General features: G+C 41.1%; 1 protein-coding gene across 13 annotated transcripts in view; it reads left to right on the top strand.

Moving 5' to 3' along the window:
• Positions 1-21,111, top strand: part of LOC116440567 (zinc finger and BTB domain-containing protein 24-like) — a 71,865-nt gene extending 50,754 nt beyond the window's left edge. For 5 of the 13 annotated variants that reach the window (XM_032101450.1, XM_032101443.1, XM_032101447.1 and 2 more), the window contains 8 exons: positions 226-372; positions 1,600-1,820; positions 3,044-3,240; positions 3,757-3,926; positions 4,651-4,749; positions 4,838-4,940; positions 5,482-5,596; positions 9,078-9,418. In XM_032101450.1, coding sequence (XP_031957341.1) covers positions 226-372; positions 1,600-1,820; positions 3,044-3,240; positions 3,757-3,926; positions 4,651-4,749; positions 4,838-4,940; positions 5,482-5,596; positions 9,078-9,280 — 1,255 coding nt within the window. In that variant the 3' untranslated portion in view covers positions 9,281-9,418. Of the gene's footprint in view, positions 1-225; positions 373-1,599; positions 1,821-3,043; positions 3,241-3,756; positions 3,927-4,650; positions 4,750-4,837; positions 4,941-5,481; positions 5,597-6,359; positions 6,706-9,077; positions 9,419-9,671; positions 9,967-10,145; positions 10,305-12,708; positions 13,703-14,126; positions 14,295-14,457; positions 14,542-15,169; positions 15,333-16,746; positions 16,761-17,580; positions 17,663-18,541 lie in introns of those variants that run through there. The other 8 variants (XM_032101449.1, XM_032101448.1, XM_032101458.1 and 5 more) reach the window with 8 other exon arrangements.
• Positions 21,112-22,008: the final 897 nt, after the last annotated feature.

The raw sequence follows: 22,008 nt of genomic DNA, 5'->3' as shown, positions 1-22,008 counted from the left end.
TTTCCTTTTCTCATTACTATTTCTTATTCTACCTACTTGATTTTTTAAAATTTGGTTCTAAATTCTTAGAAGTGAAGACTGTGCCTATCATGTGAGAGCAGTGATAACTTCATGGCATGGGTGTAGACTTTTGTTTCTGTGGAAAATGTACTAGAAATATACTTACTGGTTGATTGGAAACTCACTTCTTAGGAAAACTTTTTTTCTGTTTCTGTTTGTGTGCAGAGTTGTAATTGATGGATATCCTCTAACAAGACAACACGTAAATCTCTTGGAATCAACCAAGATAATCCCACTGAAAATCTTTGAATTAGACATGGATGCAAAGGAAATGTTCAGAAGAGCACTGCTGGATAAGGAAAGCACAAACCGGTAGTGATACTCCCTGATAGAATTTGGTTGTTTCTACACAATACTGTAATATCTCTATTTGTGTGCCTCAGTGCTATACCCAGCTGTCTCTGAACTCCACATATGAAAGACATGGGAACCAGTCCCTCTCCTTTCTAATGCTTTGATTTCCGTAGACCAGAAACAGGGATGTAAGGTGTTTGTGGCATGCTCTGGCCAGATCCCTCGATTGTATGACTGAGATCACAAATGTGCAGTGCTGTGCATCCACTGCTTAGTTTAACTGCTTTAATGAAACTGTACATCACAAATATTGCCAGTTCTCTCTGCTGCTGAAATTTATTTTTCATCAATTCAATTATTATCATAAAAGAAATTGATACTTCATCTAATAAGCTCTCTTTTAAGACTTAGACTTCTTTTAAAAATATGGAAATAATCCATATTTAGTAATGTACAGAATTCAGGAGCTCTAAGCCTTTAAATTCAGTTCATTCCCTTCTTTGTTTTTCTGAGAAGATAAATATTCTGTTTAAAGAGCTGTGGGTTGTTTCTGAGGAAGAACAGTAAGTAGTTTATAAGCAGACAGAGAATGAAAAAGAACAGACCATTCACCTTAAAATTAAATTGTGTAAGAACCTGGTTCTCATTAAAGGAAGTGTTTCTAAGAAGTTCCAGATAGCTTGGAGTATTATTGCATGCCTCTTTCATTTTGTCCTTTTCTTTTTGTCTCTTTTCTTTTTATCAAGTAATCAGTACAATGTTAAATTGTTTACTGAAAGACTAAAGACAATTTGCATTGCAAAAAATTAAATCAATGATGTGTTTTTGAAAGTATTTACTTTAAACTTCCTTTTAAATACCAAACTAATTATATTTCATAGGCTTGAGTACAAATCAAATGTGCAATATCAGGGTACCATTTAATGGTGTATTTGTAGTGTGTGTTAGGTAATATGTGCTGATACATCTAAATCCTTTGCAAAATAATTATTGAGTTGTATTTGGCACATAAACAGAAAAAGGTTTGTTCTTTGTTTTTGAACAGAACTGATCGTAAGTACACTGCTTTTCACATGTAGCTGGTAATATTCTCAATAAGAAATTTGTATTTCTCAAATATGTTCTACAGTGTCAAATAAGCAGAATTTTGTAAAAAGAATTTATAGTGCTCTAGAACTTAGACCTGAAATTCAATGAAATTATCTAATCTTGAGATTTAACTCAGTTATTTTTCATTGTCTTTAGACCTCCCTATCCTGAACATGACAGCTCACAGATTCTAGCTATTAAAAATTCCTGCTATAAACAGGACATTGATGATATTAGAACTTACTATATAAAGGAACATCAGAACTGGTGTGTGATTGACGCTGAACATAGCAAGTGGAAGGTCTGGAACAAAGTTCAGCAGGAAGTTCAAGTGGTTGTTAAACAAATCCAGATATACCTGGAAAGAATAAGAGAAGGTAAAAGAAAAACAAAGTTTCCCAGAATATTTGTTTCTTTAAAAAGCAGTGTACTATGTGCATGACAACTTCACCTTTCTTTGGATGAGGCTAATTCTTGGGCACATACATACCCTTAAATTCTTCAGTCTCATCTGCAGAGATCTTGAAGAGATCTCTTGAAAAGAGTGAAGACAAAGCCAACTACAGGGCAGTCTGAGGCCATCCTCCAGAGAACAGGGTAACAGAAATCTGCTAAAGGAAGTCAGAGTCCTTGGTCCATGGTAGATTTGGCAACATGGGGTGGTGAATCACAAAGAGTACCCCAAAGTATACAAGGGCAACTCTAACTTGCAGCTTCACTTTAGTGTTAGTGAAGGAAGAGGAAGGAAGAGGGAAGATGTTAATTTAAAATCCAGAAATAAGCTTAATTATGCCATCTGAGTTAATTTCTGTGCTTTGGGAAGAAAACCACTTTATTCTAAAATGGCACAGTTCCCACTTGACCTTTTGTGTGTCAGCATTGGTCAGGATTAAATATACTTTTTAAACATATCTGTACTATTTAACTAGAATTCCTCTGAAGGGCAAACAGACTTCCTTATCTTATATCCACCTTTTGGATTTAACTTTTACAGCTCTGTGGCTGCACCCATCTTAAAAATCGGAGTCATAATCAAAAATAATAAAATACATTTAACTTTTTCACATCAAGCTTGAAAAGCGTGCTTTTTAAGTAATTCGGGTTTGAGATGACATTTTATTCAAGATTTTGAATATATTTCCTCCAGATAGACTGTAGCATTTGCAAAATATGGATAAATAAAGGGGAGGCTTTCATCACACCTTGTACTCTTTTTCACCAATGAAAAGAAATAAAATAATAGCTGAAATGTTCCTTAGTAACACAAAGGAGTGAAACAGTAAATCATAAATAAGAAGAAGAACAACATAGACTAACAACATAAATAAGAAGAAGAACAACATAAGCTGAGCATGCAGAGTATCCCACATCATTATTAATTAATATATTTCTTAAATGCTACAAAAATGTTATTAGAATTAATTAGTAAAATGACTTGCAACTTCATTTTATTATCAAATTGCTATTTTAGTTCTCATTATCTCATATAATTTTCAAAGTATGAATTACCTTCTAAACTGTAGCATTCCTGAGTAGAATTGTTTGATGTTTCTATGTCTCTCATAAATAAAACATTATCATTAATTGCTCTCATTAACAGGAAAAGCAGCCAACATTGCTGACTTATGCATCACTCCCAAGGAGCTGCAGGATCGGCTGGGGGAGTGTGGACAGTACTGTCCCGTCAGCCTTGCAGAGAAAGGTGAACTGGTTGACTGCTCTGTGAGTTCCTCGCTGGAGTTTGCTGCAGAATTTCAAGGGCACTATTACAAAATGGCTTCACAGGAAGAACTGGAAGTAGGTGTTAAAAAGCAGGTCAAAAAGGACGGGATTATGGGAAGAGGGCACATTGTTGCTTAGATTCTTTGATTCCATACAGAAATAGGTAATACGCAACTTGAATTAGACCACTGTTGTTAGCATTCAAGCTTTTGTTCTGCAAGCTTCTGCTGTCAAACATCTCGGCAGACAAAATGCAGCACAGACACCATTAAACTAAAGCTCATCTAACAAATTGTCACAGATCAAACATTAGTTTGAAAACAATAACTTTCTCCTTTCTCCATCTGTTTTGGGGGACTGGGTTAGAAAGTGGCTTATGACAGCAGTGGATAGTGATGGATGGTGGGTGGATAGTGACTATTTCAACTGAGAGTAGGCTGAAAAAGAAATTACCCAAGAGCAGCAGCAGTGCCAACACATTGTTGCATTGTACAAAAACCAGGCCTCTAAATTGTGTGAACCAGTCCTCTGGAGTCTGACTAACAGTCCTACAGTGCTTCTTTCATGATAAAAATATCTCTTTTTCTACAGAAATTCTTGAGCAGACCAGAGGTTTATGTGTCATCACTAGCATCTCACCCTCTCCCACCCCCACATATGCTACCAAAGAAACTGACTGTGGCAGAAGTGAAGGCCTTATTCCCTGTAAAGGCTGAAATGCAGGGATACTGCCCAGTCACTTACCTAGATGGAAAACAGAGGTATGTCACTAGAGTTTTCATAATCTGAATTACAGACTATGTGTCCTATATTAATACATTAATGAGGAAACATTTTCGAAGTACTTTTTAGTAGTGTTTAGGGTTTGGACAGGAAAAGCAATTACAGTTCTCTGTATTGTGCCTGTGGCTTTGGAAATCAATATAAAATCACCTTTTAATACTTCCATGGCTACAGGTTCTACAAGGATCTGTGTTGGCTTGGTGTCTTTCATGATGAATATGGACAGATATAGTTTGAATTCTCTATCATAAGACTTTAAAGGTTCAAAGAAATCTCAGAAATCCCTAGTAGCTGCAAAACTAGCTATTATGATTTTTGTAGAAGATCCATAAAGCTCCACCATAAAGTCATACAGATTTCCTCAGTGTGCAAGAATTTCTCATCAGAGGGGAACCATAATAGCCAATTCTATGTTACCCTTTCTTAATCTCCTGAACAACTATGATTGGCATTTTAAATGGAGGTCTAAAGAAGCACTGTAGAAGTTCCTTAATAAGCAGATTTTGAGGCAGAGATTCTATCAGATTTTGAACCTTGTACTGTCAATCATGTAGTGGAAACTTGGATGATCCAATTGCTATTTTTTTGTAGTTGCCACACTTGTTAAATTACCAGAAGCCTGCCAGTAGCTCATGAATTTACACCACACAAACTATGTTTTATGTTTTCTGTGAATGAATAATTCTTGCTCCATCTCTTCAGATATGAAGCTTTGGTGCCTGGCAACATTGAGTATGCAGCAAAATACCAAGATAAGGTATATATTTTTGAAAGTGAAGAAAAACTTCAGAAGTTTATGAGGTGAATACACTAACTGCATTTTAATCTTTAATCATGTCACTGTTTATACATCTTAAAAGTGCTTACTGCTTACTTTTTATCTGGTTAGATTACCAGAGAAGTACTGGAATCTGAAGCTTCCCCATAAACTCCCTCCAAAACAAGAGCCAATGCTACTAACTACACTTCCTTTGGCTGGATACCTTGAACAGGCCAGTTTTTGCTTTTCTATTTTAAAATATGATTTTGTGACATATAACATATCCCACTCAGCTTTTTAAATTTTTAATGCATTTGAGTCTTATGTTTATTAATGGAATTATATTAAATTGAAAATTTTGTAGTTACAATTGAGAGAAATTTTTTAAAAGCCTTAAAATAATAAGATATTTGTAGCTTTAATGGAAAAAATACAAGACTGTAAGGGGGGATAATAAGCTGCAGTATTATATGATAGATTTTCTGACTTAGTTGTTTATCATCTCTTGTAAGAGTACCTTTTGGTTGGATTTTTAACACCAGCAGAGACACAAGCTTACCTGGAAAAATTTAGGAGTAGTTTGTAACACTTTGACACATGAAAAAATAAAAAAATTATTCATGGTCACAGCCCTCCTATTTTATGCTAATTTGTTCTCTTCTACTATTCACCAGCTTAGGTATCATCCTGTATTGTTAGATCTTCGTTACAACAGGATAAGGCATTGTTCCAGATTTCTGTAATGGTCTTTTAAACCTGTTTTATTTCTTTAGGGAGTAGCAACTTCTCTAATAAAAGCTCTCCATGAAGTCGGCAGCCTTAAGCCAAAGTATCCATTCCTAAGTGTGAAAGAAACTGCTCTGCTTTTTGTCTCCTTCCACTTAAAAGGTAATGTATAAAATAGCATGCTGTAAAAATAACTACAGAAATGATGTGAGTCCTCTGATACAATATAGATAGCCAACTGGTGTTCATCTTTGCTATTTCTTAGAATTTCTGTTTGGGTTTTTTTCAGCTGGAGATATCAGTTGCAGATAATAGCCTTTAATAGTTTGCAATCAGTTTAACTAGTGCCAGCTTTCTCAATTTCAATATCCTTGTTTGAAGCTTTGCTATAGCTTTGGGCTGGTTTCCAGTACTGCTGGAGATTTCGGGAGCAAGACTGCCATTTCTTTCAACCCACCAGTTTTGTCTTTTATAAACCAACGTCTTCACTGGGTGAATTTCACCTGGCCTTTCATATTTTACATTTTTACTTATTCTTTTAGATAATACCAATCTTAATTATTTTTTTTAAGTTCTTCACATCCTGTGTTTCCTCATGTAATTTCCAGAGCCCTCCAGAATTTTCTTGAACTATCACAGATTTTTTTGCTAGCATAGCTTTGTTAAGGAAGACTATTGAACAGGGCAGGCACATAGTAAGCCCCTGTATAAATGTACAGTTCCTAAGCCACCAAACTGCTTTTATACTGTAGTTTGCTTCATTCACAAAGGCTGTTTTCATTCTATTGTTAGCACAGCTTTGCTAACATAAGGATGCCCATGCTAAGAGTGTTTTGCTCATATATTGCAACATTAAATCACTATTAGCAGTGGATGATGAACCAGAAAGGTTATGCAAGTGAAGAAATCTCTTCTCCTCATGCAGCCCCAAACAGTTCAACCATAGGAATCCAGGAAAACAAGTTATCTTCTTCTAGCACTGGGTAGGACTGCTTCCAGCTTTAAGATACAGCATTCCTGTGCACTGACAAATCACTTGAACGTGAGGAAGAACTCTTTTCATGTGACCAAGCACTGGAACACATTGCCCAGAGAAGCTGTGCAGTCTTCATCACTGGAAATATTCTGGACACAATCCTGTGCCCTGTGCTCTGGGATGACCCTGCTTGAGCAGGGAGGTTGGACCAGACGACCCACTGTGGTCCCCTACCAGCCTGACCCATCCTGTGATTCTGTGATTTGCTGCAAATACAGCATTATTTATTACTGTGCATCTCTTCAGAGTAGTCACGCTATTCTTGATCAAAAAATTTGATCAAAGTGCTTCATGTTGTAGTCCCGTGGAAATTTATTTAATCCTATTTCTATGTGAAGTTAAACCTTCTCATCTTCAATTTACATCATTCTCTAATCTCATATTTAAATAGGGGAGAAGAAGCAGTGGTTTAGTTCCTCCTTCAGCTTTTCTCACAACACTGGATTGCTTTCAGTATCTGAGAAGATAGAGGTGATCAAGCATAAATGCAGAGGGGTTTGTTCCTGGAAAGAGACTAGTAAACCATACATCACTAGAGTGACTGAGTGTCCTTCATGCTAGACTCCTGTAAGAGCTCTGTATACCACTATGCTTGAAAAATCTCTCAGAACTGTTAAATGTAACTGTCTACAGTTTAAAGCTAGTGGGCTGAAGTGTCTCATAGCATAGTTCTTCATGCTGTCCAGTTTTTTTTAATGAGATATAAAATACTGTCCATAGGGGGAAAAAAATGGTTATGATTTCGCTCAGTCCTTCCCCTTTGCCTCAGGGTAGGAATTAAAATAATAAACTGTACTCTGAGGACTCGCACTCAATACTTATGTATGCCAAAATAGGGCTTAGGGCAGAGAGAAACCAACCTTCCTCCTCCGAACTACTGGTCAGCTCTTCACAGAATCATGGAATCACAGAATAAGCTGTGTTGGAAGGGACCCACAAGGATCGAGTCCAATTCCTGGCCCTGCACAGGACCATCCCCAAGAATCACCATGTCCTGGAGGGCATTTGTCCAAACGCTTCTTGAACTCTGTCAGGCTTGGTGCTGTGACCACTTCCCTGGGGGGCCTGTGCCAGTACCCAACCACTGTGGGCACTCAACCCAGTGAAGAACGTTTTCCTGATATCCAACCTAACCCTCCCCTGACACAACTTCAGGTCATTCCCTCACGTCCTGTCACTGGTCTCCACAGGGAAGAGATCAGTGCCTGCCCCTCTTCTTCCCCTGAGGAGGGCATTGAAGACTGTAGTGAGGTCTCATCTCAGTTTCTTACAGGCTGAACAGACCAAGTGCCCTCAGCTGCTCCTCGTATGGCTTCCCTCAAGGCCCTTCACCTTTGGACACTCTCCAATAGCTTAATGTCTTTCTTACATTGTGGCACCCCAGACTGCCCCCAGCACTGGAGGTGAGGCCGCCCAGTGCAGAGCAGAGCGGGACAATCCCCTCCCTTGCCTGGCTGGCGATGCTGTGCCTGATGCCCCCAGGACATTGTTGGCCCTCCTGGCTGCCAGGGCACAGCTGACTCATGTTCAACTTGCCATTGACCAGGAGCCCCAGGTCCCTTTCCACAGCACTGCTTTCCAGCCTCTCATTCCCCAGTCTGTCCATACATCCAGCATTGTCCCATCCTGGATGCAGAATCCAGCACTTTCCCTTGTTGAATCTGACATGGTTGGTGATTGCCCAGTCCTCTAACTTGCCAAGGTCTCTCTGCAGGGCCTCCCAGCCCTCAAGGGAGTCAACAGCTCCTCCCAGTTTTGTATCATCTGTGACCTTGCTTAGTTTCCCTTCCAGTCTTACATCCAAGTCATTTATGAAGATGTTCAAGAGCACAGGACTGAGAATGGAGCCCTGTGGGAACCCCATCAGTAACAGGTCACCAGTCTGATGTCACCACATTCCCTGTAAGCCTTTGTGTCTGACTGGTGAGCCAGTTGCTCTCCCATGTGTTTATCCAGCTCTGTGCCTGACATTTTGTCCAGAAGGATCCTGTGAAAGAGTTTGAAAGCTTTACTGAAATGCAAAAAGATTACATCAACTCACTTCCCTTGATCAACTAGGTGGGTTATTTCCTTGTCATACAAGGAAGTCAGGTTTGATAAGCAGGACTTTCCTCTCATGAAGCCATGTTGGTCACAGTCCTGCTTATCAAACCTGACTTCCTTGTATGACATATGCCCTTGTATGGGCAAAGCATTTAGGTCATGGAACAGCCGTGCCAAGGACACAGCAGCCCAGCGCCAGCCATGCCAGGCCTGGGCTATCCTCAGGCTGTGCCACTTCAGGTTGTGTGCCACACTGCCTAAATTTGTCACTGCCTGGAGTTTCACCAGCATCTCACAGTCTGAGAAATGGGAAGTTGACAGCAGCTGAGTATGTTGTTGTGTCTTCTTTTACAAAAGCCCGATCTTTCTGATTATGACTCTTCTGGAGTCAGAAAGTTTCTGAAATACCAGACTTTATCTTTTTGGCTTGGCACCAACAGGTAAGGTGTTTATCTGTACCACGGGTAATGCTAACAGGGGTAGACTTGGTCCTTTTGAAAATTTCTGTAATGTAATTCCACAAAGTTTACAGGGGACACTAACATGCTGCTTAACTTCTTGCAGCACACAACCCCCGGAGCTCAGAGCCAGTGCGGCAGATGTACAGGAAGAAGCTGTTGCAGTTCATGGAGCACTGCCAACTCATCCCTTACCTGGGGACTGCCATGATGGGCCCCTATAAGGACCCAAGAGATCGGCCTCTTGGCCTTGATGACAGACTGCAGGTTTTTCTTTCCCTGAAAGGCACCCGCCCCACTTTTGTATGAACCCTGTATTTCCACTGATTAACACGTGGAGTGTTGCCTTCAGGCACCAGCACGGCTGCAATGTGGTCCGTGAACATCACACTTTCTCAGGCCAGTTTTTTAACCATGAAATCTTAGAAATAAAATATTTTGTCTGAATTTGAGAGATACAAAGCTACTAGAGAGCGTCCAAAGGAAGGCTGTGACGAGAGTGAAGGGCCTTGAGGGAAAGCTGTGTAAGGAGCAGCTAAGGTCACTTGGTCTGTTCAGCCTGGAAGAAACTGAGAGGAAACCTCATTGCAGTCTTCAATTCCTCGTGAGGGGAAGAGGAGGGGCAGACACTGATGTCTTCCCAGTGGAGACCAGTGACAGGACCCAAGGGAATGCCCTGAAGTTGTGTCAGGGGAGGATTAGTTCAGGAAAAGGTTCCTCACCCAGAGGGTGGTTGGGCACTAGAACAGGCTCTCCAGGGAAGTGGTCACAGCACCAGCCTGAGAGAGTTAAGAGAAGCGTTTGGCAACATGGTGTGATTTTGGGAGCTGTCCTGGGGAGGCCGGGGGCTAGAAAGGGATCCCTTCCAGCCCAGGACGTTCTGTGATTCCGTGGCTCCAAGTCCCGCCCGTGTGGGGCTCATTGCGGCAGCGCAGGCGCGGCGCGAGCCCCCGCCCGGAAGTGCAGCGGCGGCGTAGCGGGGCCGGCGGTGAGCGGTGAGTGCTGGGGCAGGGCGGGCGGCAGCCAGGCCGGGGCACCCGGGCCCGCGGCTCTCGTGGGGCAGCGCCCCCTCCCTGCCCCGCGAGGGACGAGCGGCCTTCCCCGAGGGGCGGCCCGAACCGAGCTCGGGGCTCACACGGTGCGCGGGGGGCGGCGACCCGCGCGGTGCCCTTGGCCGTGCCCGTGTCGAGGCCCAGCCCCGGGCCGTGCGCTGCCCCCCGGGCTCACCTCGCGGCAGCTCCTAAGCCCTTCCACGGCTGGACCGGAGTGTGTATCCGAACGCACGGCCGGCAGCGTGGGGCCTCCTGCTTGAGTACTGCCTCGCTCTATAATGGTGAGGTTTTTTTAGGGAAGGCGGCTGTTTTGGATTTTGCAGTCAAAATAGTAATGCTGTGAGCTCCTGGTTAAACACCGAAGTCCTTTCTATGATCAGAGCTCACAAAACACCCACTGTCTTGTCCTTAACACGTGTGGATCTTAGGGGATGCCTGCAGGCAGAGTTGACAGCAGCTGTTCAGGAATTCTTGTAATGCACAATAAGGCAGATTGGATCACACCTGCAGCTGTGCTTTAAGGTGCTGCAGCAACAAACATCAGGCTCACATGCTCCCGAAATTAAAGCTCCCAAATAAAACAATTTGACCCTGTCGTGAACTATTTGGTAGATGATTAGGGCTAAAGAATCCCTTTTTCACCACCTCAGTAGCATTTAGGTGTCATCTGTAGGTAGTATCTGTTGTTTCATGGAACATTTGTTCAGGTGATTGAAACTGTTGCAGTAACTAAATACAAACATGCTAATTTATGTGTGTTTAATAGGACACTTGTATAAATTAGGATAACAGGTAGCTAATCTGTTTTATCTTTGGCTAGTTGTAAATGGGACATTTTGGGCATTTCCATAATATTTGGTGGATTCTTCTGAAGTTGCTGGATTTTTTTTCTGTTTGTTATTAGTTTTTCCAAATTTACTATTGAAGAAGCTTAGCAAGTCAAATTGATCATTAATAGATACCTTAATGAACCCTATATTAGACAGAACCCTTCAAAACACTGCTGTTTTTCTGTTTGTATTGCCTACCTTCTTAGGCTGAAGCTTAGTAAGGTAAAATGTTACAAAAGAGACATTTTCAGAAGGATAGATGGGGATAAAAGAAGTCATGAAGTCCTGCCACATTGATATCAGTGAAGTTTTGTCATTTATTACAAAATTTCCTAGCCTTGTCCCTGAATAATTGCACTGATCAAACTGCAGTTGACCTTTTCGTTTCTAGTGTGGTGGGTTGATGCTGGCTGGACACCAGGTGCCCACCAGAGCCACTCCATCACTCCCCTCCTCAGGTGGACAGGGGACAGAGAATATAGTAAAAGCTCATGGGTTGAGATAAGGACAGAGAGAGATCATTCAGCAGTTTCCAGCTGAGGCAAAACAGACTTGACTTGAGGAAATTACTTTTTACCCATGAGATAACTGTTGGATAGTGAGAAATAAACCTGAATCTTCAAACAGCTCACCCCACCTCTCCCTGCTTTCCAGGCTCAGCTTTAGTCCCAGTTTTCTCTACCTCCTCCCCCCAGCAGTGCAGGGGGATGGAGAATGGGGGCTGCAGTCAGTTCATGGCACATTGTCTTGGATGCTTCTTTGATTCCTGTCACTCTTCACCTGCTCCAGTGTGGGGTCACTTCCACAGGAGACAGTCCTTCCTCCATGAACTCCTTTAGCCTGAGTCCTTCCCATGGGCTGCAGTTCTTCACAAAATGTTCCAGCTTGGATCCCTTCTACAGGTGCAGTCCTTCAGGACCAGTCTGCTCCAGTGTGGGTCCTCCCTGGGGTCACAAGTCCTGCCAGCAGACCCATTTCAGTGTGGGCTCCTTTCTCCATGAGGCCATAGGTCCTGCCAGGAGCCTGCCCCAGCACAGGCTTCCCACAGGCTCCCAGCCTCTTTCAGGCATCATCCACCTGCTCTGGTGTGGGGTCCTCCAGGGCTGCAGGTGCATCTGTGCTCCACCATGGACCTCCATGGGCTCCAGGGGCACAGCTGCCTCACCATGGTCTGCACCAGGGGCTGTGGGGGAATCTCTGCTCTGGCACCTGGAGCACCTCCTCCCCTCCTTCTCCACTGACCTTGGTGTCTGCAGGGCTGCTGTTCCCATGTATTCTCACTCCTCTCTCCAGCTGCAGTTGTGCAGGTTTCTTTCCCCCTTCTTAAATCTGTTACCCCAGAGGTACTACCACCATTGGCTGATGGGCTCAGCCTTGGCCAGTGGTGGGTCTGTCTTGGAGCCGGCTGGTGTCAGCTCTGTAGGACACGGGGGAAGCTTCTGGCAGCTTCTCACAGAAGCCACCCCTGTAGATGCCCCGCTACCAAAACCTTGCCATGCAAATCCACTGCTGTACTGGAGCTGTGAATAAGGAGTTCTTTTTGTCTGATTGTTTTAGTTTCAGAAGATAGGGTAGCAATTTTTTTAGATAATACAGAGTTCACAGTACATCAGAGATGAAAAAAGGATAGACAGTTATTCTGATCTAAGAAATTATCTGTAACCATTTCATAGGCTTTAAAAATACTTCTTGAAGAAATTCTCTGTCAGCAGTAGTATTGATTTTTCAGAAGTTCGGAGGATTCAGAATTGCTTCAGAAACTCTTGAACTGTTACTGGTATAACAAATGATACATGGTGTCTTATAATGCTGACTGTTAAAATAATTCTTTACTAAAGCTATTCTGTTTTTCTAGGCACCTCCTTTAATATTCATCATTAAAATGGAAAAAACAACTGATCCTTCTGAGAAACTGGTCATCATCCACTCCAAAGCTCACAAAGATACCATTTTGGCTAATTTTGAGGAACAAAGGAAAAAGGATTTTCTTTGTGACATTACTCTGATAGTGGAGAATGTGCAATTCAGAGCCCATAAAGCTTTGCTGGCTGCTAGCAGCGAATACTTCTCAATGATGTTTGTAAATGAGGGTGAAATAGGGCAGTCAATCTACATGTTGGAGGGAATGGTTGCAGACACCTTTGGAGTTCTGCTAGAATTTATCTACACTGGTTGTCTCTGTGCCAGTGAGAAAAGCACAGAACAAATCCTGGCTACTGCACAGCTGCTGAAAGTGACTGACTTGGTATGGGCCTGCACAGACTACCTGGAAAGCCGCAGCCCAGGTAGTGCATTGCCAGCTCCAGCTGACAGTGGAGCCTCTGTTGTTGCAAGTGACAGGAAAAACAATGATCCACCGAAGCGAAAACGGGGGCGACCAAGGAAAATCAAGGTCGTCCAAGAAGAAGAAGAATCAGGAGCAAATTCTGCCGAAGATGGGCAGCTGAGAGAGAACAACTCCGTGCAAAATAAGCAAAATTTTATGAAAAAAGACACTGAATTAGAAGAAACAGTTGCCAGTGAACAGGCTTCAGTGAGAAAAGATGGAGAAGAAACTGAACCTGCTTGTGGCTCAGAGGCTGCTGTTGATCTGTCAGCTGAGAAAGATGAAAATTATGATCCCAAATCTGAAGGAATACAGGGCACTCAGAGCCGTTACAGCAAACGTAGAATAAGGAGATCAATCAAACTAAAAGATTATAAACTTCTTGGGGATGAGGATGAGAAAGGACTGGCAAAGAGAACTGATGGAAAAAGAAAGCGTGCAGGTTCTGAAGCTCGCTGTAAAGACTGTGGCAAAGTATTTAAGTATAATCACTTCTTGGCTATTCACCAGCGAAGTCATACAGGTAGGCCTTCAGAGACTGCTGCTTTTGGGTTAGGGTTTAGTGATGTTGCCAAATGCAAGTGACTGTTGAATTGGTGGTTGTTGACTACAGCAAGAATATCCAAAATAGCATGCTGATCCAAATTACAGTGTGTCTTCTGTGCTTGCTGTTTTGTTCTTGTCAGCAGATCTCAGAACTTCTATGTCTCACCTTGATTTCAGTAATTAATAATTTCACTGTTTAAGCACTGAATTATATAGAAAATAGTTATATAATAACAGTAGCTAAAGAATTATTTTATTCCTGTGTGAAGCTTGTCTCTTTACCACTAATCAAGAGTAACTTTTTCAGTAGCTACAACATTGCAGTGCATCTCACTATCAGCTTAGAATATGTAGTGAGAAATGATGCATTTATGCCTAAAAATGTCATCTTTTGCTTTCAGGGGAGCGCCCTTTTAAGTGTAGTGAGTGTGGCAAAGGCTTTTCCCAGAAGCATTCTCTTCAAGTCCATGAGCGGATGCACACTGGGGAACGGCCGTACACGTGCACTGTCTGCAGTAAGGCTCTGACAACAAAGCATTCCCTTCTGGAGCACATGAGCCTACATTCAGGTAAATACTTCAAGGCAAATGTAGCACTCTGCTCCAAGAATTTGCCTTTCTGAGAAAAAGGTACTTCTGCTCTGTCTGGTGTGGGCTGGCTTGTGTATTTTATTTATTTCCTTACACTTGTTTCGGACGTGGCTTACGTTTTAATAAGTGATTTTCTCTACAGGGCAGAAGGCTTTTACGTGTGATCAGTGTGGGAAGTACTTCAGCCAAAAGAGACAGCTCAAGAGCCACTATCGAGTACACACAGGTATAAGAAGTTTGGGTTGAGGACCTGGCTTACAGTCCATGCTGATTCGTCTTCCTAAAGATTGACTTAGGCTGGAAGTTCTTCCTCAGTGATGTATTTAGTCTCTGCTACCTTGATGTGTCCTATCTTGATGTAACAGTGGATAGAGTGAAAAAAACAACATGGTGTATAGTAAATGGAATATGTAGAAAAATATTTAATTGAGAAGGGCTCTTATGATGATTAAAAATCAGTTACACTGTATTTGACATACAACGTGATTATTTTAGCCCTGCTGTCAATGCTACATAAAAGCTGGGAATTGTATAAATGATTGTGTCTGCTGCCTGGTGTGCAAATTGCATTGTAGTTGTCTACTAGTTTGGACTAGTAATGGCAAACAAGCTTTAGGAAGTGTCTTCCTCACTTCTGGAACAGGATGGAGCTACAGACAGAGGACGTGGTGGAGAAAATCAGAATTTACAAAGCTTTAAGAGAAGGTGTTTTTGGGCAGGAGCAGGTGTCAGTCCCCTCTTTTCCTGTGGTAATATTAAATTGAGAGATAGGAGTGTGACAGTTAAGATAGTGAGGAGGCAGTGAATCACCTTTTGTTTTATCTCTATATTATATCAAAGTGGTTATTTTACAGGAAAGTGCTTTAACAAAGATCACTGAAGAGATACAGGGGATCACTTATGCACTGACACTTTTTTTGTTATTGCGACAAGGCCGTTCACTGCCGGAGTGTAACCAGTGTCGTCGCAAATTCATGGATGCAGCTCAGCTAAAGAAACATCTAAGAACACATACAGGTAATGTTGTACTTCGGGTTTTGTGGGCTTTGTGGTTTGTTTTTTCTTGAAGTTACATGGACAAAACAATGTTAGTCAAATTACATTTGTCTCTGTGGAATGAAGTTCTGCTCTACTTGCATGTAATGATGCCTGTGTTGCTAACGAAGAGATTTGACATCAAGAATGCAGGAGCACAAAAGAGCTTGTGTTTCAGCAGCACATAAGCAGTGCCTATTACAGGAAGAGGGCTTTTTCCCCAGTTTTATAAAACCTGCTGCAGAAAATGCCAGTTAGCTTTCCTGTGATAGAATCCTGGACTGGGAATTCAGGAATGTCGGGAGAGCTGTATCCAGCTTGCAGTGAGCTGACAAGTAACAGAAAGTGTGTCTCCTAAATGAGTTGGACACCTCTGTGAGGGATGGGTGCTTATGAAAAGTGCTGTGACCAGAAAAATAATTATTTCCATTTATCTTTTTATTGTGCAGTCATAAACCAGATGTTGAGAGGAGATGGGCTGAGAGGGATGATTTAATGCAAGTGTGTCAGAGAGTGTTTTAAGAGATTTAGAGGGCAAGCTGGTAATGAATCACTGGATAACAGAGATAAAAATGTTGATCTATCCTCTCATAATAACAAGGCATAAACTTTGTAAAATACTTTCCTTTGAAGGGTAAGTTCATAAGGTGACGTGTGAATAATTTTGTCTTTGAATGTAACTAGAAACATTGTTTCCTCATAAAATTGTTTCCTCACAAAATTGAATTATTCTTAAACATGTTGCTTGCAATTGTAATACATAACTCAGTCTCGAGTATACTTTATATTGTTCATTCCCTCTTCTTTTCTCAGTGAAAATAACACAGCTTTAAATTTTCTGGGATATGCTAAGGTCAAAACTTGTGCTTCTGGGAGTTTTTGGTTATCCAGAATAGTGTTAGCTTGTAATACTTACATGGTTTTGTATTGAGGAGAACACAGTGTTGACACACACGAGTTTTGTATCTGAAGCTGATACAGCTCTCTAAAAGTAGTGGGAAAGAGTTTGGTATGGGAAATGAGAAGAGGAAACTTACTAGGAAGGTAAGTTGCAAAAATATATGAGCTAAGCTGAGTTTAGCAGAAACTGGCTTGCAATATATTTTACTTCTAGAAAAGACAGGCAAGATACCAATATTAATTATGTAGAAATAATAATTGATCTGTCCCATCTCAAAAGCAAAGTAAAATTCCAAGGCATTTGGGGGACAGGTGTTAACATGGATAAAACTGTTCTCCTTTGGCAGCAGCAGCAGTTTGGTAACACTGTGTAATAAAAATACAGTCTACTTGGTAAGTTACTCCTGTTTTCAGTAGCAGGCTGGGACTGGATGATCAGAGGTCCCTTCTGACAAATGTTTCTTGTTCTCTCATCCTTTATCCATGCCCTCCAAAGCCACACGAAGGCTGGTAAGCATTGCAGTTCTATGCTAAATGTGAAGCTTCCTTGGAAACTGGCTGCTGCCCAGTCCCTGGGTTTGATGTGCTTTGATGGTGTGAATTACCACAGTGGCGATCTGAATTCTTGTGTCTGGTGTCTTAAGGAACCTCAATGCAACAAGGATTTGTTATGGTGTGAATTAGGATTTGCTTTGGTTGGGTAGTATCTGCTTCTTGTCAACCTTCTTATCATTTAATTTGGCCTCTCTGCTTCTACTCAATTAGACATCAAAATTCCAAATGCACTAAAAAAAATCCCCAACAAATAAACAAAAAATCCCCAAACAAACTTACATTTTATTTTTCTAACTGGTGTTCCCAGAATATGATAGGCCTAGTGTCATGGAGCCTTGTAGAAAGCCAGGCAAGTTGTTAAGACAATGGATTCATTTTCCAGCTTTGGAAGTTTGGGCTTACTCATCTGCATGGTGCTGCACGTGAACCTGGCATTAATGCCAGGGTTCAGGGACAGCCTTTTTCAAAGCATTTCTGTTCCATGTGGAACACCCACATCTGTGCCATAGGTACAGCTTTTTGTTGCTTTGGGGGCTTGGATCACCTAATTCTTCATCTTCAAAGGGGAGAAATGCTAGAGGTGTACATTTAAAATGTTATACCCTCATTTTGACTAGTTAGTTCATTCCGTTTTGGATATCTGTGCTGACCCATGGCAGAAGCGTGAGGAGCCAACAGTGCACACTTGATACTGTGTATGGTAAAATACAAAATGTTTTTAATGTATTGATGAAAAGTGCTATTTAAAAAGTGAAGTCCCATTTCTTTTTGATAGGTGAGAAGCCCTTCACTTGTGAGATTTGTGGCAAATCATTTACGGCTAAAAGTTCACTTCAAACCCACATTAGAATTCACAGGTAAAGTATGTCTTATTTTCATTACATTCTTTAAAAATGTAACTTCTAATTTTATAACCTGCATGTAGTGCTTGTTCAATTATAGAATGGTCAGGACTTGTTTGCAGTTTGAATGATAGTTAAAAACTTACCATTTTTGCTTAATCTATGTAAGCAAAAAGTTGGTAGTGGAAAGGACTGAAATGCTAAATACTCATGTGCCAAGATATTGTAAGAGTCTTCTTTGGAGTTTTGTGTCTGTTCACTGACAATGTACTTACTTCTGCATTATTTTTGTGAAAATTTTACTGTAAGTTTGAGAGCAGAACAGTAGCCATGGTGTATCAGGGTCATCGGAGCAGTGTCCTGTTACCCTGTGAGCCATCCTGTCTCTGTAATAGCATTAGTTGTCTTTTACCCCTGTCAGTGCAATGCATTGTGTAAAGACATGTTAGATTTTACATCACTGGAAAACTGTTGTCTAAGAAAACATTTCCAATAACACTTCTTGTCCTTTTGATGCAGGCAGCAAGTTAGGATTTGGACACTTCTTTTTGTTTTAAAGCCCGCACTGTTAATAAATGTTCTTAAAATGGTTAGTGCTTAGAATTATGCAGAGTTGTTGCATTCTTGTCAAGGCCTAGCAGCACGGAGCTTGTACCTCTGGTTTTATGAGAGGAAGGCAGTTATCTCTAATTGTATACTTATTGTATTGTTTGTGAAGTCAAATAGAAATAATCAGGAGGTCAAATAGAGGATGTTTTTAATGCCACTACATTTTAAGTACTTAAATTCAGAAAAACAAAGTAATCATTTAAGTATTTTATTAAAGAATAAGTTTCAGAAAGCAGCATTGTCAAAGTGAATATTTTAACGAGATCAAATTCTTTCCTTTTGCAGAGGAGAAAAGCCATATTCTTGTGGTATATGTGGAAAATCCTTCTCTGATTCCAGTGCTAAGAGAAGACACTGTATCTTACACACAGGCAAAAAGCCTTTCTCCTGCCCAGAGTGTAGTTTGCAGTTTGCCCGTCTGGACAACCTGAAGTCTCATTTGAAAATTCACAGCAAGGAAAAGCAGTTTCAGGAAGCCAGTGCTGTCCCGAGCACCAACGCTCCTCCGGAAGAACTGAGAAACATTCTCCAGCTGCAGCAGTACCAACTTGCCACCTCCGGAGGGCAGGAAATTCAGCTGCTGGTTACGGATGCAGTTCACAACATCAACTTCATGCCCAGCCACAATCAAGGCATCAGTATTGTGACTGCAGAAAATGCCCCCAGCATGACGACAGAGCAGGCTGCGAACCTTGCGCTGCTCGCGCAGCCACCACAGCAGCTGCAAAACTTGTTGCTTTCAGCTCAGCAGGAGCAGACAGAACAAATCCAAAGTATCAATATGATTGCAAACCAAATAGAGGCTGCCCAACCTGAACAAATGCATGTCATCACTCTTTCCAAGGAAGCACTAGAACATCTCCATGCTCATCAGGGACAAAATGAACAAATCCACTTAGCGGGATCTTCACATCCAGCTCAGCACGTGCAGCTGGCTCAGGAATCAAGTCAGCAATCTCACTCTAGCCAAGATACAGTTCCTTCCCATCAAGTCAGGGAAGAACAGAATCAAAGTGTACCTGTTTCTGAATCCCATCAGCAGCCTCTGTCAGTAAATGAGTCATCTCATGAGCATCCTATCCAAGGACAGGCTTTCTGAAATGCTTGTCAGCAGAGGGCTAGGCCAGAGAATGCTTCTCATCCAAGCAGGGATTACATGCATCACACTTCCTTTTTGCAACATAAGCTATCCAAAGATGCATTTCTTGGTGATTTTAGATGAGTGACTCAGTTTTCTTAACCATATTTATTTTAGACTATTTTGTTTTTCCGGATTGGTATTTCTTTACCACTTAGTCCATACCTCACAAGCAGTTAATGTGGGTGTTTGTGCCTCATACACATCTCTGCCTACTGAGGAGATATTTAGCCCTTATTTGCATTTCTGTGTGACTCTCCAGAAAAGTTCACCTTGCTGGTAGGAGAACAAAGTTTAGGACATCTGCTGAACAGGAAGTAACCACTTCTCTGACAAACTTAACATACCTGAGCTACTGTCAAGCTTAAGACAACCAGTACTTTTTGCAAAGCTAACACCATATGTCTTACATTTAATGAGCTTTCTCTCTGCAGGTTAATGTATCATTCTCTATGTAATCATTCCCTGAAGTGCATTATGAGTTACTGACTACCAAATTCCTTTGGTTTGGGTTGAAACTGTCGCAGCCTTTAACCGCCCTGAATCTTCCCTTCTGTTTACTGTGTGCTGTACAAGTTTTGCTCCTCATAAATGTTTAAGCGATTGCACTTGAATAGTGGCAATGAGATGTGACGGTTACACTGGAGAACTGAAACCCCCGAATTCTGCTCTGTTAGTTCTACCACTCACTTTCTGTGTGACTGTGGGCGAGGTAGTTGACCTCTGTGCCTTTTTTCATCATCTAGTAAGTGGGGATAGTGTTCACACACTCTGCCAAGCACTTTGAAGAGCTCTTGTTGTTGAAGGCACTGTCTATTGAAGTGCAAAACTCTCTTCCTGACAGGATTCTGTCTAAGCTTAGGAGCCACTGTATATTTAAAGTGTTATTTTTTGTACTTTTGAGAGAAGAACATAATCTTACTTTAATATATGTTAAAACTGGTAATTGTTTATGTGAGGATTTAAACAATGAAAAGCATCAGTTCAGAGCAAAATGAGTTACGCAAATGGGGCACATCGCTTAAAGCTGTACAACTATTTTTGTTGACTAAATTAGATGTGTACAGATTGTTTTCAATGACTGACTGCTAACAAAAAAGATTTGACATCATAATAAAATGCCTTGCCAAAATACATGCTTAGTATTTTCAGGTTTGATTACTGGTAACACTTTGCATGGTTAGACTGGTGTGTTAAAATCCAGATAAAATGCCACTGTTACTTAAAAGAATGTGCTCAGTTGTCACTTCAGCTTTAAAATGTCATACTTGTGATTTACATTGATGTTTTATGTTATAACAAATGAAAAATCTAGAAAATGCGGCGAATTTAAAAACAGAATTATCCACATTTTTTATAATATCCCTTGTTCCAAGTCCGGACTACTTGGCCTGCTCCTGACTGCATGCTGCAGAAGTTTGGCTAAGTATCTCCATACCTTCAAAGTACTGGATCACTTTTATATAAATGCATTGTGATAAGGGTAGACAGTGGGAATAAATCAATGCAAAAAAGACCAAATCCAAAAAGCAACAAGCCATCCCACAGCAAAGCTGTTTAGGCTTTTCACCTTTCCTCTCAGAATGGAGAAATAAAATTTGCATACTTTCTGCCACAAAAGTAAACCAGCGTATTCTGCAGTTCTGCCTGAGAAGCTTGAAGTCTTGATGCTGTAAGAGCAGATAAATAAATACAGTAAAGCCTGTTACAACACTTAGACAATCTTGCTGAATAATTGTATAAGCTTAGAGTAAATATTCTGGCAGTTTCATCCTAGAACTTCTGCTGTTATCTAAAACACTGTACAGTGCAGCCAGACCGCACTGGTCATAAGTTTAGAGGAACTTGCACTGAATTTATTCTCTGCCATATATTTACAAATTCTGAAATGCTTCAAAATGGGTTACAAGCTAAATTCTGAGGCTATCAGTAAAGTAACTATTCAATACTTTCCTTCTTTTTTGAACTTTGTTTTGTTCATTATGCAGCATTGAGTTCCTTGCTGCAGTTTCGCACAAGACACTATCACATAGTGATTTCTCAGTGCTTTCTTAAAACTAAAATATCCGAAGTTTTGTGTTTGGAATTCTGTTGTGCTTTTCTGCAAACTGCCAGTGAGGAAGCGAGCTGCTGTGAATAGCGTGACAATGACTAATCTTGCACCCTGTGTTGCTTAAGCTGTCAGCACATACTGTAGCTTGCACTGAAGAAGCTGGTGGGGCTTCTCATATCACAAATGTTGCTTTTTGGACACAATTTACTTCCTTTCTAGTGAATGCATTTCTGCTAAAAGATGAATCCTTTTTCTGTGTGTGCATTTTTAAGGCTACAGCTGAAGTCTAAGATTGCTTTGAATTTGAAAGGAAACCCCTTCAGCTTTGTTTTTGAGTTCAGATGCCACTAAGAACTATTCAGGAAAAAAATGCATCCCTTAGAAACTGCATTTCAGAACAGCTCTCTAAGTATCTTTACTCCTTAGCCAGTAAACACCTTAACTTCTCTTTTTCTCACATAGACTAATCCTAGCAAATCTGTCTCACTGCTTACTATGTTCAAATGAGATTAAGGTTTTAGACATAAATGCAGGGCAATAAGAGGACTACAGAAAGATCCG

This window comes from Corvus moneduloides, chromosome 3, assembly GCF_009650955.1.
Source record: "Corvus moneduloides isolate bCorMon1 chromosome 3, bCorMon1.pri, whole genome shotgun sequence".
NCBI classification, from domain to species: Eukaryota; Metazoa; Chordata; class Aves; order Passeriformes; family Corvidae; genus Corvus; species Corvus moneduloides.
The sequence above is the reverse complement of the archived record's forward strand: the minus strand, read 5'-3'. Positions and strand labels throughout refer to the sequence as shown.